This window comes from Taudactylus pleione, unplaced genomic scaffold, assembly GCF_031769625.1.
Source record: "Taudactylus pleione unplaced genomic scaffold, aTauple2 ptg000046l, whole genome shotgun sequence".
NCBI lineage: Eukaryota > Metazoa > Chordata > Amphibia > Anura > Myobatrachidae > Taudactylus > Taudactylus pleione.
Window position 1 is genome coordinate 8,989,262 of NW_028284448.1, and position 16,606 is coordinate 9,005,867.

Here is a 16,606-nt window from a genome sequence, read left to right on the forward strand (position 1 = left end):
GATTGCCGCAGGGGTTCCAGAGCATTTCCAGACCATTTTTCCTAAAAATATAGATTTTAGGGGAAATTGGTCTAGCTCTGGGGCTGCAAAAAAAAATCCCATGCCACTCAAATTTAAAAATCCTTCACCCAACTGAAAAGCAAAAATCTCGCACCTGCATGATAAAGCCTGCAGGTGTGAGATTTTTGCTATTATCGCACCTAATTGAATATGCCCCTAATTATAATTTAGGACGATTGGGGGTTTTCTATTGCTGTACTAAGCAGAGATAGAAAACCTGCCCTACTACCATATATTGATAAAGTATGCTTCTTAAGTGATTTAACCTTTATCAATCATACCCTACCCTCCAACATGACCCGTTCCATTAGGTACAAAACACTGCTCCTGGACTTTCCACCTAATGTATGATTGCAATCACCTGTGTTGAACTAGTTAATTGATGACAGGTGTTTCCCCACAGGTGGCTGTAATCCTACATTAAGAAGGAAGTCGGGAGCAGAGCATTTTGTACCTTATGGAACGAGTAATGTTGGAGGGTCTGTCATACAAATGATGGAATCAATTTAGATATGATATATGGATTCTCATTTAAATCTGTTAAAAATTTGTTCATTTTTCTCCGCATGTCTTCTAAAAATATATATTCTGTCATATTTATACTACTTTTCAGATTCTAGTGGAGTTCACCAGGAAACGTGCAGTCATGCCAGTTTTTTTTTTTTTTTTCTCTCGTTATAGTGAAGAGGGCGGGCGATCAAACAACCAGTGCGCCCTCTGCTGGCCTCCAGTACACACGTGGAAGTTTGATCTCAGTAACTATGTAACATGTCCCAGCCGGCAATACTATGTGTACATGGGGTGCTATGGAGACTGGCCAAGCGCTTCCTCAGCCTAAAGCAGTCTGCTCCCCACACAGCATAAACAGATCGTAGTTAAGAAATAATATTAATTAAAAAAATAATAATAATACATCCAACACCACTTTTCTGCGATTCAGGTCCTGGATTTATAAGCGGATCACAAATCTTCGGTAAGTAATGTTTCTTAAAATATATGAACTTATAGCTATAATAAATGATTACACATTTAGCATTTTTTAAGTAAATGTTTTATGTTTGTGTAAGGTAGCAGAAATGCAGATGCTTTTCAGTAATTGGGGTATTACAAATTGCTCTTTTTCAAAAATATTTTATTCTAGTACAATTGAGACCCAGTTATTACTAATGCACTGGAATAAAAAATATTGTCTAATTAACGTTTGCATTCTGTTATGTGTAACCTACAGAGGAATTTTTATTTATTTATTTCATTTCACTTGTCCTTGTTATAGTTATTTCATAAGGTGCATACACACACAGCGATTTTTTTGAACGATTATCGATAAACGATATCGTTTAACGATAATCCTTTGTAAAAATCGTTCACTTTCTGAGTCAAACGATGAACGATTATCGTTCATGCGCGTTCACGATTGTAGTTTGTAGTTCAGTCAGACTTGTCAACTGAACGATTTTCAGTTAGTTAATGGAGCATACACACGGTCAGATTTGTCAGATTTGTCAGATGAACGATTGAACGATTTGAACGATTTTACCAAAGTTTTGAACGATTGAACGATTTTTGACTACATTAAAATGAATGGAATCGTCCAAGTCTGACTGCAAACCCATCAGATGTCAGATATCGTTATCTGACAAACGGGAACGCGCATCGTTGATCGTCCATCGTTCAGGCATGTCAGATATGAACGATTTTCCTTCAGATATGAACGACTGAACGATTTTTAAATCGTTATCATTCATATCTGAAGGAAAAATCTGATCGTGTGTATGCACCTTACTATGGAGCGTACACACGGTCAGATTTGTCAGACTTGTCAGATGAACGATTAAACGATTTGAACGATTTTACCAAAGTTTTGAACGATTTGAACGACTGAACGATTTTTGACTGCATTAAAATGAATGAAATCGTCCAAGTCTGACTGCAAACCCATCAGATGTCAGATATCGTTATCTGACAAACGGGAACGCGCATCGTTGATCGTCCATCGTTCAGGCATGTCAGATATGAACGATTTTCCTTCAGATATGAACGACTGAACGATTTTTAAATCGTTATCGTTCATATCTGAAGGAAAAATCTGATCGTGTGTATGCTCCATAAAAATATGCAAAAATCGTTTGTAGTTCTAAAAAATCGTTAATTACATTTATGAACAACATTACAGTAACTATAGTAAACGATTTTAGTTAAAGGTGCATACACACTAGACGATATGCTCCCTGAGCGATATCGTCTAGTGTGTCCCCGGCAGGCTGTGCTCAATGTCGTTTATGACATTGAGCACAGCCGCTGAACGATATCATTAACGATATCGTTCAGTGCCGGGCTCTCTCCCCCATTCCCTGACATGCAGCAACCTGACGAGATCGTCAGGTTGGCCTGCATGTCAGCCCGATGAACAATGATGATGAACGACCCGCGGGAACGCACGTCGTCGTCATCGTTCATCTTTTTGGGCTTAAAAATGGACGATAAAGTGGACGACTGAACGATAACGATATCGTTATCGTTCAGTCGTCCACTTTATCGCCCAGTGTGTACGCACCTTAATTTTTTCAAGGGAAAAAATCGTTTACTAAAATCGTTCATTAACTAAATCGTTGTGTATGTATGCATCTAGAATGTTACACAAGCCCTCCTTTGTTACTAGGGATAACTAATCATCTTTGCTGCATAAAGTACTGTTAGTGAATGCGCTTTTTAGAACTAGCAATACTGGCTGCACATTTTCAATATGTGTGTCCCTGGAGAGTACAAAGGAAATCCAGGATTTTTGCAGTAAAAAGCAAAATACTGCCCCATGCAGTTTTCAGAACCTTTTCCCCATTCTCTTTCATGCCATGCTGAGTGAGGGCACACATGCTATAGAATGCCGCAGTTTCCTGGTAGGTTCTGAAGCGCACATGTGACCGGTGATGATCACTGAGCAGCTGACTTTGGGCCTGATCCAGTGGCACACGCTATTGCAGCAGCGGCTGCATCTTTTGCTGCAGTACAGCTGTGTCTTTATGCTAACGCTGCAGCCAATGGTATTTCTACAGACTCCCACTGGCTGCGGTGTTGATCCGCTTCTGTGCGTATTAATACACATCATCGGACACAATCGCCCCATCAGAGATTTCACAAGCCCTATGGAGATGTAGAATCTCCATCTGAACATGGCCGCCTTTATCAGTGCAACTGGGTCTTTAGCCCGCAACATGTCTGTGTCTGGCAAGGAGCTCCCATGTTACCACCGATATAGCCTGTTTCTGCATCCAAATTCTGCAGCTCCCGGCAGTAACCGTCGGGAAGCATGTGCAGTGCCAATCAGACGCATGCGCATACTGAAAACATTGGCGCTTGCATGCGGTATCAGTAATGCGGGCACCCTTGAGCCAAGCCCTATATGTATCTGAACTAAGGCAGTGATTCTCATTGCAGTCCTATACAATAAGGTTTGTAATATATCATAGATTAATATGTACTGCTGGCAGTGTGGTTGGTGTTCCTAGGTTGTATGTTAACTGAATTTAAAATAGAAATCACCCAGGGATGATACACAATGCCTAGATTGTTTGTGCTTTGCTTTATTGTCTTTGTATCAGGATGTCTGATGAGTTTTTTGCTTGTGATCATTATGATTTTATTGTTAAAGAAAAAAACAAAGTTTCCGTTTATAGCTATTTGAAATATTTGGAGTTCTTAATAGCTGACAGTGGTCCTGATTCAGTGATGGACAATGCCCATATTTACACAGTGGAGCGATTATCGGTAAACTGCGCATGCATCAAGGTACATTACAGTGTGATTGGTAATCAGGAAGCGTTTGCGAGAGGTAAAGGGGCGTGGCAGCACAGTATGCGGCGTGTCACAACCATTTTCTGGGTGCGTCACGGCCTTTGTCTGCGATACTGCAGTGAAAGTGGGTCCGGCATCTCAGTTCCTGCACCCATTCTGATTAGCTATAGGGTTACTCAGAACTGCGCTAATCAAATGATCTGCAACTGATGCTGCGTCTTTGTATGCAGATACTTGGATTTGCAAAGTTGCAGGTAGGCATCTAAGTACAATCTTCGGCATCTGTGACAATTGCATATTTTTGCACAGCAGCTGTATATGGGATAACAGCTGCGATGACATTAGCCTACATCACTGAATCAGGCCTGGAGGCGGATGCTACTTATGGCTACTGTTAGGGTAAATATGCTGGATATAAAGCTGTCGGCTCTTCCTTGCTTTAAATGTAACAGTAGCAGTTCTCAAAATAGTTATCAACTAATTGAATAGCACTAAAACTGGGTGCACACTAAACGATGTGTGTACCCAGCAATGCAAATGACGACCCCCTCCGCCGATGGCTGACATATCAGGCTGCCGGTACACATTAGACGATCCGGTGCCCGACCGCCCAATATGTCGGCCCCTGCCACATCCCACTGCATGGGGTCGTCAGCCCCATAGTAAGGTTGGGCTGCATGTAGGGCCAACCTGATGATGCAGCTGATGAGCCCACGGGAGCACGCACCGCTCCACATAGACGTACACACTTAACAATTTTGACGATTTGTCATTCCGATTCATCAGAATCTGGCAAATTGTTCAAAATATCACTAAGTGTGCACCCAGCTTATCAGTACTTATTGCTACATTGGCAGATCCTGGATTTAGCAGTCTGCAGGTGCGGTTGGTTCCATTAACAATGACCGTGCAGGCCTTACAATAATTACTATCTTGAACATTGCTACTGTACCACTGTATTTGCTTCCCATTAACTGGAGTATAGGACAAGATACAATTTTTAACTCTAACAATTGTGGGCCTGATTCAGCAGTGAACGCTATGGCGATTGCAAACAATCGCTCGACCTTTGTCCGTAATCGCACATGTGTATAAACTGCACTGTGTGTGCGCAGTGATTGCATTGTGACTACAGACGCACAGAGGAATCCATTATAAAGTGAATGAAAGGCTGTCAGTGTTTGTGGGTTGTGACTGGGGAGGGTCGTAAAAATTGCAGGTGAGTCTGTCCGCTTGAATGTGGTTTCATGGGCGTGCATAAATTAGCCACTGCGATTGCTCTCTGCCTGTGAGGAGAATTGGAGTGTTTACAACTGGTCAAACTTAAATGCTGCGTGACTGCCCGATGTACGTCCATGGTACCGAGTTTTACACCGAAGAGCGACATTGGACAGATATGAGAAGGCAGCAGTGGGCGTCTAAATGTTTATATTTTAACAACTACTATCCGTATGCGATTTCAGTTGCAATTGCATTTGTGTCCGCTGCTGAATCAGGCCCTGTGTTTTAAGGAGGGGCCCGTGCGCAGATTTCCATCTGTCCCATCCTCCCAGAGAAAATGGTGCAGGCATATGTGCAGCGCTATTTTTAGAAATATATTTCCAGTGATTTCCTCCAGAAGTATGGACCTGTGCCATATTTTCAATTAAATCCCCAGAATAATGGTGTGGGCAGCCAGCAGGTAAGTAACATGACAGATATACCACTGAACTGTATTTAACCTTTAACCATAAGTGTTTATTGGTCTGGTTTGTTTGCAGTGTAACATTGTTGTTATTCTATCCTGTTTGCCAAAACTCAGGAAATGAGTGAGGTGTACAGAATCTCTTCATGTGAGAAGATCCAGTTTCTGGAGAAGGAATTAGCTTCCCAATTATCAGAACTGAGGACTGAGATAGAAGAGAATGGAGTACTCCGTGCCACGCCTAGCCAAGCCTACAGGTAGGATAAAAAGATGGATGTACTATAGGAAATAACTCACTGTATGCTGCAGTACAAAATGATGGATAAATTAGCCAGATGTTATGGATAGGTGTATTAGGTCAGCTATTGTATATATGACACATGGAATATCAGATGTAATGGTCATGTGCTTTATCTGTGTTTTATTATTATATAACTGAATTGGCAAACCTAGTTCTGAGGACATATATTGTACATTACTTCTTTAGACTATTTCCATACTTCCCAAGCATGCAGATTTTGCAGAACAGATCCGCCATGCCAAGCTCAAGATGTTCATCCCAATTTACATAGTGTTGGAAGATGTTCCTCTGCCAACTGTGTGCCCCATAAAAAATTAAATTGTTCTGGTAAAAACACCCATCAAAGTGGTGGTGTTATATGGTCATACCCCCAGAATGCCACAGCCAGAGGAGTAGCGTGGAACCATGGCACCAGAGAAAGTGCATGTCATACCACCCCTCGCCCCTCTGTACTGAACTGTGCCAGTGGGCTATGGCCAGCCTGTGGGGAAATACTGCAGTGTAGAGAAAAAAGAGCAAACAGTGGCAGTATCACTCTGGGCATTGAGGTCCCATTGGGGGATGCCACAGTGATGCACTGACATTAATGAGTAGCTCCTTTGGCACTGCTTTATTTATGTATAGCACCTAGGATATGACTTTTGCTCTAATTTGAATCATTGTTATTCGTTAATAGAGGAGATTGTATTATATATTCTGATCATTTTACTTATAATGACAGAATAAATGTGCAAGAGAGAAATTCCACAGGGTGCACAGCGTATGACTGCAATTACTGTCCCGAGCAGCTTTCAGTGGAATGCCTGGGAACGGGAAACAGTCGGGAAGCCGGCAGACGCAATTCTGATTGCCGGCTTCCCGACTGCTGAATTCCAGCAAGGTTTAAATGACAGGCATACTTTCGCCCGGCATCCCAATTGAAGCGCTGCTTGACACGGACAGCCGCGTGGGGGGGAGGGTTAGGTTTAGGGCTCCCGGGGGGGACTTAGGGTTAGGAACCCCCCTGGGAGGTTAGGGTCAGGCTTGGGGAAGGGGGGGTTAGGGTTGGGCACCCCCCCGGGAGACTTAGGTTTAGGCTGCAGGGAAGGGGTTTTAGGTTTAGGCACTTACAGGGGGGAGGTTAGGGTTAGGAACCCCTAAGTGAGGGTTAGGGGGGGGGTTAAGGTTAGTTATATTTAAAATACTTACCTATCGGAATCTTCAGTTGCCAGTCTTCTGGGATTTGAACATGCCTCCGGCGGTATTTCATATCGGTCCCATTTAAAAAGCCCTCCACCAAGGGTGCAAAATCTAAGAACTTTGATAACTCTCCATCCTCACATAATTTCCATCTGATGTCTGACGTCTGCATTGGGTATCCTGATTTCTACTGCATAGGGTCATGCTGACTTGTGGTGAGAGTAGTACAAAGAAGATGGGTGTGAAAACCACCAGCGCTCAAAATAAATGTCACTCAAATGTGGAGAATAAATTACATTCTTTGTAATGCAGTCAGTGACCAATAAAGTCCATCCTATCCTCCAAATACTGATTGGGGCAAAAAGATACTTTTGTATTCTCCTACTGGTTTTTTTTTTTTTTTTTAATCTTTTCCTGGCAATTAAAAGTGTAAATTTGTAAGTCTTGTATACACTTGGAAAGAGAAGGAAATGGAATTGGGAAAGGATCATATTTATTTATTTGTGCAGTATGGTAAGTGCCCAGTTATGGGTTTAGCTATAATAAGGACGTCCTCGTGCACTAGTTGTAATGTTGGGACTGGCTGCGTTTATATATACGTGCGTGTGCTGACAGAGTATATAGCAGGTCTCATGCCCGCTGTTGGTATGCACTCACAATGCACACACGTTTATATATACACGCGTGTGCTGACAGAGTATATAGTGAGACTGAATTATATATACCCATACACTATGTAAAGGTCCTGACCCAGAACTATTAGGGCGACAACTGTTGATGTATTGTATGTAAGAGGACAACTCGGTAGCTGATAAATAAATCAATACATGACCAATTTTTAACTATTTAGACTCATATTATTTTAGATACATCTCATTAAAAGTTAAGTTTTAAATAAATTCATTATTTCTTCAAGAGTGTCCCAAACCAAGAGTCTTCTTTTTTTCTCTGTTTTATATATGTTCTATGTAAGGAACTGCTGGGAGTGTGTGCATTGGGTGGGTATGGTGAGGTGGGTGAGTTAGGGATGTTATTGGTGTTTTATGTAAGAACTGCTGGGAGTGTGGGCATTGGGTGGGTATGGTGAGGTGGGTCGTTTAGGGATGTTCTTGGTGTGGTATGTAAAGAACTGCTGGAAGTGTGTGATTTTAACAATACAATAAGGTTAATTAACATTTATTTGTATATCTTTAAAATTGTGTCATATACAGTATGTCACGGTAGAATAAAGTTTGAGAATCACTGGTCTAACCTACCTATTCTCTGCTCTTAACATTTTGGAGTTACTTGCACTTCAATGTGAGGATCTGCTTAGCCCTGCTTTCCATTGTCTGTGACTCATTTTAAACGGTATACATCGGGCCTTTTGAGAACTGCTTTGGACTCCAGGTTTCTTGATTCTCTTTTGCCTTATTTTCAGGGAACAGTGATTTTGTACTGTTTGTCTTACGCTATGTCCCTACAGCAGCTGCTCCTAACCTCTTGGTTGAGGGGGGCTGCAGTCCCGATCCGCAGTCCCGATCTAACTGTCTTCCATGGTGGTTTCTTTTGGACTGTCAGGGGCCTTTTTCCACTGAAACTCAGGATGTACATAGTGGATTGGGAGCGTTCTGGCTGTATGCTTGCCATTGTGTACCCAATAAACAGCAGGCCCGTTCACATAAATTCTGTTTATTAACCTTTTTCAACTCATGACCTACTGAAACTGTATATCTGAAAGAAAAGTCTGAATGTCACAGATCACAAATTGTCTCTTTCAAAATCCCAGAGGAGCCGACGCCGTCACTTAAGTGGCCACTTGGTACTCGTCTGCTTTTGGCAACAGGTTATTTCTCCTTTGTGGCTTTCCTTTTTATTAGGGACATTTCCCTAGAATCTTTTATTTGGTATATTCCTTCCTTTGAGGCTGACATGCACCTCCCTCCACCTCTCTCCTGTTTAAATTTAATATTTGTTAAATTTTTACAGGGCAGCAATGTTCTTCTTTTTACATTGTATCAGTCTGTTACGTAGAACATTTTAGAAAATGCGGTGTTTTTTTATTTTATTCTAATTGTAATCAGAGTTTTTTCTATTATATCATTGTCCTATAATCGTGCATGCTGTGCTACATTGTCATTAATTTCTAATGACATTTGGTGTCTCACTTTTTTTTTTTTTTTGTAATGCTGTGTTTTTGACACTTATGTAATGCTCTGTTATCTACATTTTGAAATCAATAAAAACATTTTGTACAAGGGAATTTATATTAACTTCAAGAGGGCATTTCTTTTATTTTCTGTCTCTTGAAAAAAGAAACTATCCCATTATGGTACATACATGTCTGTTCGTATTACTTTGTTTTGAATAATTACATTTACCAGGTGCTAATAGCTTTCTTACTTTTTACTTCTTCTAGCTCTGTTCCAATACCAAAAGACATCCTGTTCTTCAGAAATGAGAGAGAGATGATCCTGAAAAGAGGACTACAGGTAAAAATAGCATAAAATGTACAGCTATAAGCATAATGATGGATTGACAAAGAATTTAGAAGTGTACATTTATCTATTGACTGAGTTTTTTGAATACATTTGTGGATACATTTAGTGAAGAGTTACCTATAGTCAGTGATGTGCGGTCAGGTGAGGCAGAACCTTTCCTGTCATACTTCAGTATAAACCAGAGTTTTGACTATAAAAATTATAAGAATAATTTTAATAAAATACTAGAAATATCTTCTTGGTATTATATAATTTTTATAGTGAAAACTCTGGAGTAAAAAGTGTATGACACGTGAGGCACTGCCTCCCCTGTCTACCTTTTCTGTACATCCCTGATCAAAAACACAACAAATTTCTAGCACTATATACTGCTGCACCTTTGTATAATGCCCACATGAACCCTCTGGTTCATATATGTATCTGTAAATCTGGCTCTGATACTAGCCAGTGCCTCCCCAGCCATTTGCCCGGGTTGAAGAATGGAAGAGCTGCGACCCCAGACTGGATCCTTTTTTTGGTGGCATGGCTATTCTGAAACTTAGTCTTTTGTTGTGCTTTAACAGTGAATGGTCTTGAAAAAGACCACACTTTTGAAGGCTGAGATCTGAAAAGAACTAAACTTTAGTTTGAATGGGGTATACCAAAGGGGGAAAGCTTTGACATGGAACACAGAAGTCATTCACACCTGAACAATAATACAATTTAGGAGTAAATAAAAGTGCAGGCAAGTGTATTCTCTGATTGTTTGGAATGGGATATGTCAGGAGCTGAGTGGCTTAATGAGTATAGCTTCCCAAACCACCGAGGTTTCAGAAATCAGTGTAGAACAAAAATCATTGCTGAGCAGAAATTCTCTGCAGACCATCATTGGAGAGCATGGCATATGAAAATGTGCTGTGAGCAAATGAGAAACTGTCAGTGCAGGTGCAGAGTGACAGTTGATCCTCTGACTCACTGCTCTTCCATTAGAGCTCTGTCTGCCCCACCCCCCACTGGTACATTTCAGCCTGTGCCTTAAGATCAGTGGCCCTCATTCAGAGCCGTTCGCTATTTGCGGTCGTTCGTTTAAAAACAAGGGGTGGCTATTCAAATGATCCGTACGCACATTGCTGTCTGTTCACACCTCTAAGTCTGAACGAGCGTGCAAAACATACGCTCGTTTATTTGTTAAAAACGCCCCCTGGCCGCTCGCATCCTACGTCATATCCGCTATTTATTAGATTAATCGAGTACATCGACCAGCGTATGAACTACTCGCTATTCTTGTGGTTGGTGTTTGCTACCACAAATTTGCGTGCAGTTCTGGCTATAAAATAACCCAGTGACGTGGTCAATGACGCTGCTGTTTTAAATATACACACCCATAAAACGCCCGTTTTGACCTTTAAGCACGCCTGCGTTCGGATCTCCACTCCCCATTTTCAAGCACCTTCCCCTGTTACCACCCACATACGCCTCATTCTGTCACTCAAAATAGCAGGCACTCGCTATATAGCGTACAAAGGATTTTCGGCCGCACTGACTGGTTCGCGCATGCGTACTAAAACGCGTACGCATGCGCAGATGTGCAAACATCGCTCGGAACGAGCGTACAGCCGCTAACGAGCGGCTCTGAATGAGGGCCAGTGTAGTTTTAGGCACTGGAAGACATCCTGAGGGAACTTGCTTAAATAAAAATTTCTCCACGGCCTACTTGGTGAACTTCAAACATAGCCAAAAACCTAATCCTGGTCAAACTACACCATCATGCCAAATTTGGTGGAGCTTAGTACAAAATTATGTTCGTGCATAAAGGACAAACAGACAAACTTTCTCACTTATTATATAGATTAGTATAATTACTTTTTGTCTTTTATTTATTTAGTAATGCTGAAGTGTAATTTTAAAATTCTAAATTATTTCACATTGGTTGAAGGTGGCAGCAGCAAAACCAATTGTTATTCAGGCTGATGTCATGCAGAGAGAGCTGGAAAGCTGTCTAAGAAGAGAGTACACTGAGGAAAACCTTCCCCTCCTACTGCATCAGGTAAGTGTGTTCAAATAACTCATTGGATAAAATATTATACTGTATTCCTAACTCTCAAACATGTAGCCCATGGTCACATGTGATATCCAATTTCCAGGGTTTAAAAAGATTTGTCAGAGAAAATGTCTCTGACCACCTGTATAACACAATTCCTCTTATTCTATATCTTCAAGCTATTTTTATTTCCCAGGAATTTTAAATTAAATTAATATTTATTGAAGAGAAGTATTTATACTAGACCTATAAACAAGTAATGATGGGGATTGTAGTGTACAAGGTGGCACTAATCTTGTTGTGTGTAGATGCACCCAGTGGCATCATTGTGTTGGTGCCACCCAGTGCGCCACTGTGGACTTCTTGCACGCTCCGTATTTGTGTGCGTGTGAAATGGGGCATGGTCTCGTGCCCATGAGGCCACGCCCCTGGCGTGTGACCTTGCGGTCATACCTCTATTTTCATTATGCTCGGGGGTTGCTCAGTGCTCCAGGAGTTGCTGGGCAGTCTCTGTTGACTCCTGGCACAGTGTTAACTATTGGTGGGCTTGACCCCAAAATGGCAAAGCAGCTCTGCTATTTTGGTGTCACCTGGTGTGCTCCGTACCCCCCTAGTGAGGCCACTGGATGCGCCCACTCAGTAGTGGAATGTCTCTGGAAATAATTCTAAAATGTTGCAAACTATGGGAGCTGCATAGCTGAATTCTCACAAAGCACTTCTGCTGTTTATTTTGAGGCACCACTATGTAAATCGCGTGTATAAAATAAAATCACACACTGCTATCCTGGTAATTCTTTCCAAGAGAGAAATGTGTTTACATTACTACTGTGCCAAAGATCTAATGGCACAAAATTGAAAAGCATATAGTAGAGTACAGAATTTAAGTATCAAATGTCCTACTATGGCCATATAAATGTGGGCTTCGCAAATTCATATTTTTTTGTGCCTAAACATCAAACACATCTTGGTGTGACCTCTAATTTTGTTGTAGAAATAATTGAATTCAAAACAGCAAGTAAGTCTAAATGAATCAAACATTTTTTTTGTGCAGAGTATCTTTCAGCTACGTACAAGAATCCTGAGTTGAGACTAGCACATTTAATTCTGGTTTACATGTATGTATATTGTATAACCAAGGTATTGCAAGCAACCAATCATATCGTATACAATATAATGCAGACTTTTCAAACCTGGAACAATAACTTAAAATAAAACCTTCTCATGCTACCCCTATTCATCTGTCATCCTGGAATTTCTCATGACTTCTCAGGAAGTGGCTTATAGATGTTCATCTTACTTACACACAATGAGACAATGAAGTCATTTTTTCACTTACAGGGGCAGAAGAAATGCCTATTAAAAATATATATCCAATTTCCAAACTTTCATATCCAAACGTCCAAGTGAAAATATAATTATGATTATCTCAGATTACTGCTTCTTAAAAGAAGCAGGTGTGGTTCAGAAATCCTTTTCTACAGGTGCATAAAGATGTAATGAACATGTTCTGATTCAAGAATGTATTGGCGGGCTTGCCTTGCTGCTTACTGAGTCCATGTATTGCATTGGGGTGTGAGTAGGCCTGTTTTGCAGGTTCACTGCCCTTTCTTATGGGAGGTTTTGTCTGAGACTCCGCACCCACTATTTTTCTCTTTGGACAGTGAATTTCTATCAGTTCAGTTTATTATATACTGTACGTGCTGCTGCTGCTGTTTTTGTGAAGATTTAGGCCAAAGTTGTTTTTTTTTACAGGATTTACCAGTTTGCACATATTATATTTTAACAGTTACATTTATATCATGCACTAAGTGACCTTTCTACAAATACAGGGCTATCAGAATTAGCCATTTCTCAAGAATATATATGAGTATTCCATGATTACAATTACAAGGTATTAAACTTAAATACATATTTGAGCTAATGCAGAGTTGTTCGCAAAATATTCGTAATCTGCGCAGGAAATATACATAAAAATAACATCTTTCGACCCATATTATGACTCCAGTTTATGTCATGCATACGATACATACACTTACGCTCATGTTTTTAACCATTTGTTTTGCTGCAAAATAAACATTGTCTATTACACATCATTAAAACTAAAAAAAAATCTTGTATACAGCAGAAATAAGACTCAGAAACAGTAGTGATGCAACAGCAATTGGCCAATCACAAGTAGTTTGCACAAACACTCTCTAACTGTACTCCGCCTATGTTAGAATGTCTTTTCCCACCTATCCAGGTGTAAGTGGCTGAATCACACAAATCTGAAAGGACATGTATGCTTACACTCCATATTCTGAGTATGCACAGAGGATGGTGAGGGACAGGACAGGGTGGAGCAGGGGGGTGTGATGGGATTGAGAGGGAGGAGGGCATAGGTCACCAGCATATGCTTGGTCCTTTTACTTTTTATCTTAAGAAACTATGATTTTATATTATGTGATATATTTTAGATTTACTTTGGGACCTAAAAATGTATAGTTTAAGTTTACAAACATATGTAAAAAGTTGCATAAAGACAATTTTATTATTGGTTCTACGTTTGCCACTATTTTGAAACTGTTCCATGGTAATCCTTATGAACAAGGCACATGAGGCCTGAGCCAAACTCAATTGGGTTTTCGGAGACATCTCATGGATTTTAACATACCGCCACGCATTTGATGTACAAAGAAATTGGTGACTGTGCATGCTCCAAATCAGGAATACGTACATGGAGAGAGAGAGCAAGTGGTAATGGGATGCAATCGGGAAGCCGGCTGACATTATACCGACAGCCGGCTTCCCGACTGTCATATCCCGGCGAGGGTGAAATGTCCGGCGTCTAGATGTAGAAGTCGCTCATTTCCCCGACGCCAGGAGACCGGCATCCCGATCGAAGGGTTAGGCACCCCCGGGGGAGGTTAGGGTTAGGCACCCCGCCGGAAGACTTAGATTTAGGCAGCGAGGAAGGGGGGGTTAGGTTTAGGCACTTAGATGGGGGATTAGGGTTAGGCACTTAGGGGTGCCTAACCCAAACCTCCCCCCCAAGGGAGGGTTAGGGGGTAGGTTAGGTTAGTTAATACTTACCTAGGCACGATCTGGATTTCCAGCGCTGTCTGGCTGCCGCTGCCAGGATCTGTTCCAGTGTCGGGCTGCTGCTGCCGGGAATCGAACCGCCGGCCATGTGGACGGCGTTATTTCATACCGATTCGAGTGGTAACTATGGCAAATGATTAACTTACAATGAAATCCCATGATAATTTGGTTGTATGCCATGGCATATTTTTATATGGAGCAGCTATAGATCTGCATATAACTGTCTTGTGAAACAAATAATGCATTCACATGGAATATACACAATGACGTTCTTATGATACAATATTCTGGTAATAAATTCCCATATTTCTGTCTAAGTTTTTCTCCGACAGAATTCAGCAGTTAGTCCGAAGTAAATACCTGCACATGCTGAGGTGGAAGAGGTTCTGTCGCCACACTAGTGTCATGGAACAGTGTTACCCGCAGTATCAGGTAAGTAGCTGGGTACATGTGTACATGGCAACGGCATATGACCTGAGGCAAATGCACAGTAATCCACAACAAAATACGAAGTATATTCGCTTTCTTTTGTATAGCCTATTTTGTTTGCTCTGTGTTGTGCAAAGAAATAGAAATGCATTATGGTCACAGATGGCAGCAACAAATAGAGGTTTATATGTAACATAGCCTCTGAAGGCGGGCAAGGCAACGTCTAAGCAGATGTCCCTTTCAGCAGCTCGGAGTTGTGGGATGACACGATTTTTTTCCTTCTGGAGATTGTTCTGTGCAATTTGTTAGGATATAATCTATGTATCGTCAATGTAAAGGTGTACTGTATGTTGTTACACTGTCTAATGATCTGAATGATAATTTATACATAATTGCTTTTACACGTACAGGAGCAAGTTGGATACATCATGAAAGAATACAATGATGCTGTACAGAGAGCACAAAGGCTGTCAATCGCCAGAGAGCACTTACTGACCGGACAAAATAATTCTATTCATTTAGTAACTCTTGAAGACCTTGTGATTTATTTGCAGTGGTTAGTTTGCCACTTGCACACTGTGAAGCCTATATACAACTATATCAGAGTGAGTATTCTATGACTTTTATTCTAAATAGATGTTTAAAAGTACCTATGTAAGACAAATGGTAGTTGGATTGGTAAATCATTGCCAAAGTTCAAATAAAGGAAAATGTTGATTGTAAGAAGTGGAATAGCTTACAATGGATGCAAATGGAGCAAACATACGAGGGTGGTCCAATAAATAAGGTAACAAGACCTTCAACTCGTACATATACAGTCTGTATAATCAATAGTATTACCTTGATACAGAATATTTTTCCACATAGTCCCCATACTTGTCTAAACATTTGTTCCAACGGTACACCAAGACATCTGTCCTGGCATAGAAGATATCAGTGTCAAGCCCTGAAGCCATTACATGATGGCTTGCTGAACTTCACCATCAGGTGCAAATCTCCTTCCACCCCAGGTGCTTCTTCAATGGTCCAAAGAGATGGAAATCACTTGGTACCAGATCAGGGCTGTAGGAAGGATGGTCCAGTACCTCCCAATGGTAGAGCTCTCATGCCTGCAGTTGGCTGAGTGTGGCCTGGCATTTTTGTGCAGCAATACGATGCCTGTTCACAGTAACCCAGGTAGTTTTCAACTAATTGCCCTCCGCAACTGGCTCATTGTCTCACAGACAGCATTCCCAGTATCTCTCTTGGTGAGGAAATCAGCAAGAAGCATGCCGTTGTGGTCCCAAAACACAGTCACCATGATCAGCTTTGCTGATGGAGTTGTTTTGAATTTTTTTGAAGGTGGAGACGATGCATGTTTCTATATCATGGATGTTTGCTTTGTCTCTGTGTCATATGATGCACCCACGTCTCTGTGTCACATGATGCACCCACATTTTATTGGCTGCAACAATACACTGCAGGAACTGCACTCACTCCTCATGGTACCGAGTCAAGTGCATGAGAGACAATCCCATCCTATTGGTTTTGTGAACGTCTGTGAGTTGCTTCGGTACCCATCGTAAGCACTTTTTCCTGTATCC

General features: G+C 41.2%; 1 protein-coding gene across 5 annotated transcripts in view; it reads left to right on the top strand.

The window, feature by feature from the left end:
* Positions 1-474: 474 nt before the first annotated feature.
* LOC148537665 (uncharacterized) overlaps positions 475-16,606 on the top strand; it is a 259,972-nt gene continuing 243,840 nt past the window's right edge. For 4 of the 5 annotated variants that reach the window (XM_088460468.1, XM_088460466.1, XM_088460470.1 and 1 more), the window contains exons 1-6: positions 592-1,033; positions 5,651-5,790; positions 9,412-9,484; positions 11,409-11,519; positions 14,913-15,026; positions 15,434-15,628. In XM_088460468.1, coding sequence (XP_088316594.1) covers positions 5,654-5,790; positions 9,412-9,484; positions 11,409-11,519; positions 14,913-15,026; positions 15,434-15,628 — 630 coding nt within the window. In that variant the 5' untranslated portion in view covers positions 592-1,033; positions 5,651-5,653. Of the gene's footprint in view, positions 540-591; positions 1,034-5,650; positions 5,791-9,411; positions 9,485-11,408; positions 11,520-14,912; positions 15,027-15,433; positions 15,629-16,606 lie in introns of those variants that run through there. The other variant, XM_088460467.1, reaches the window with a different exon arrangement.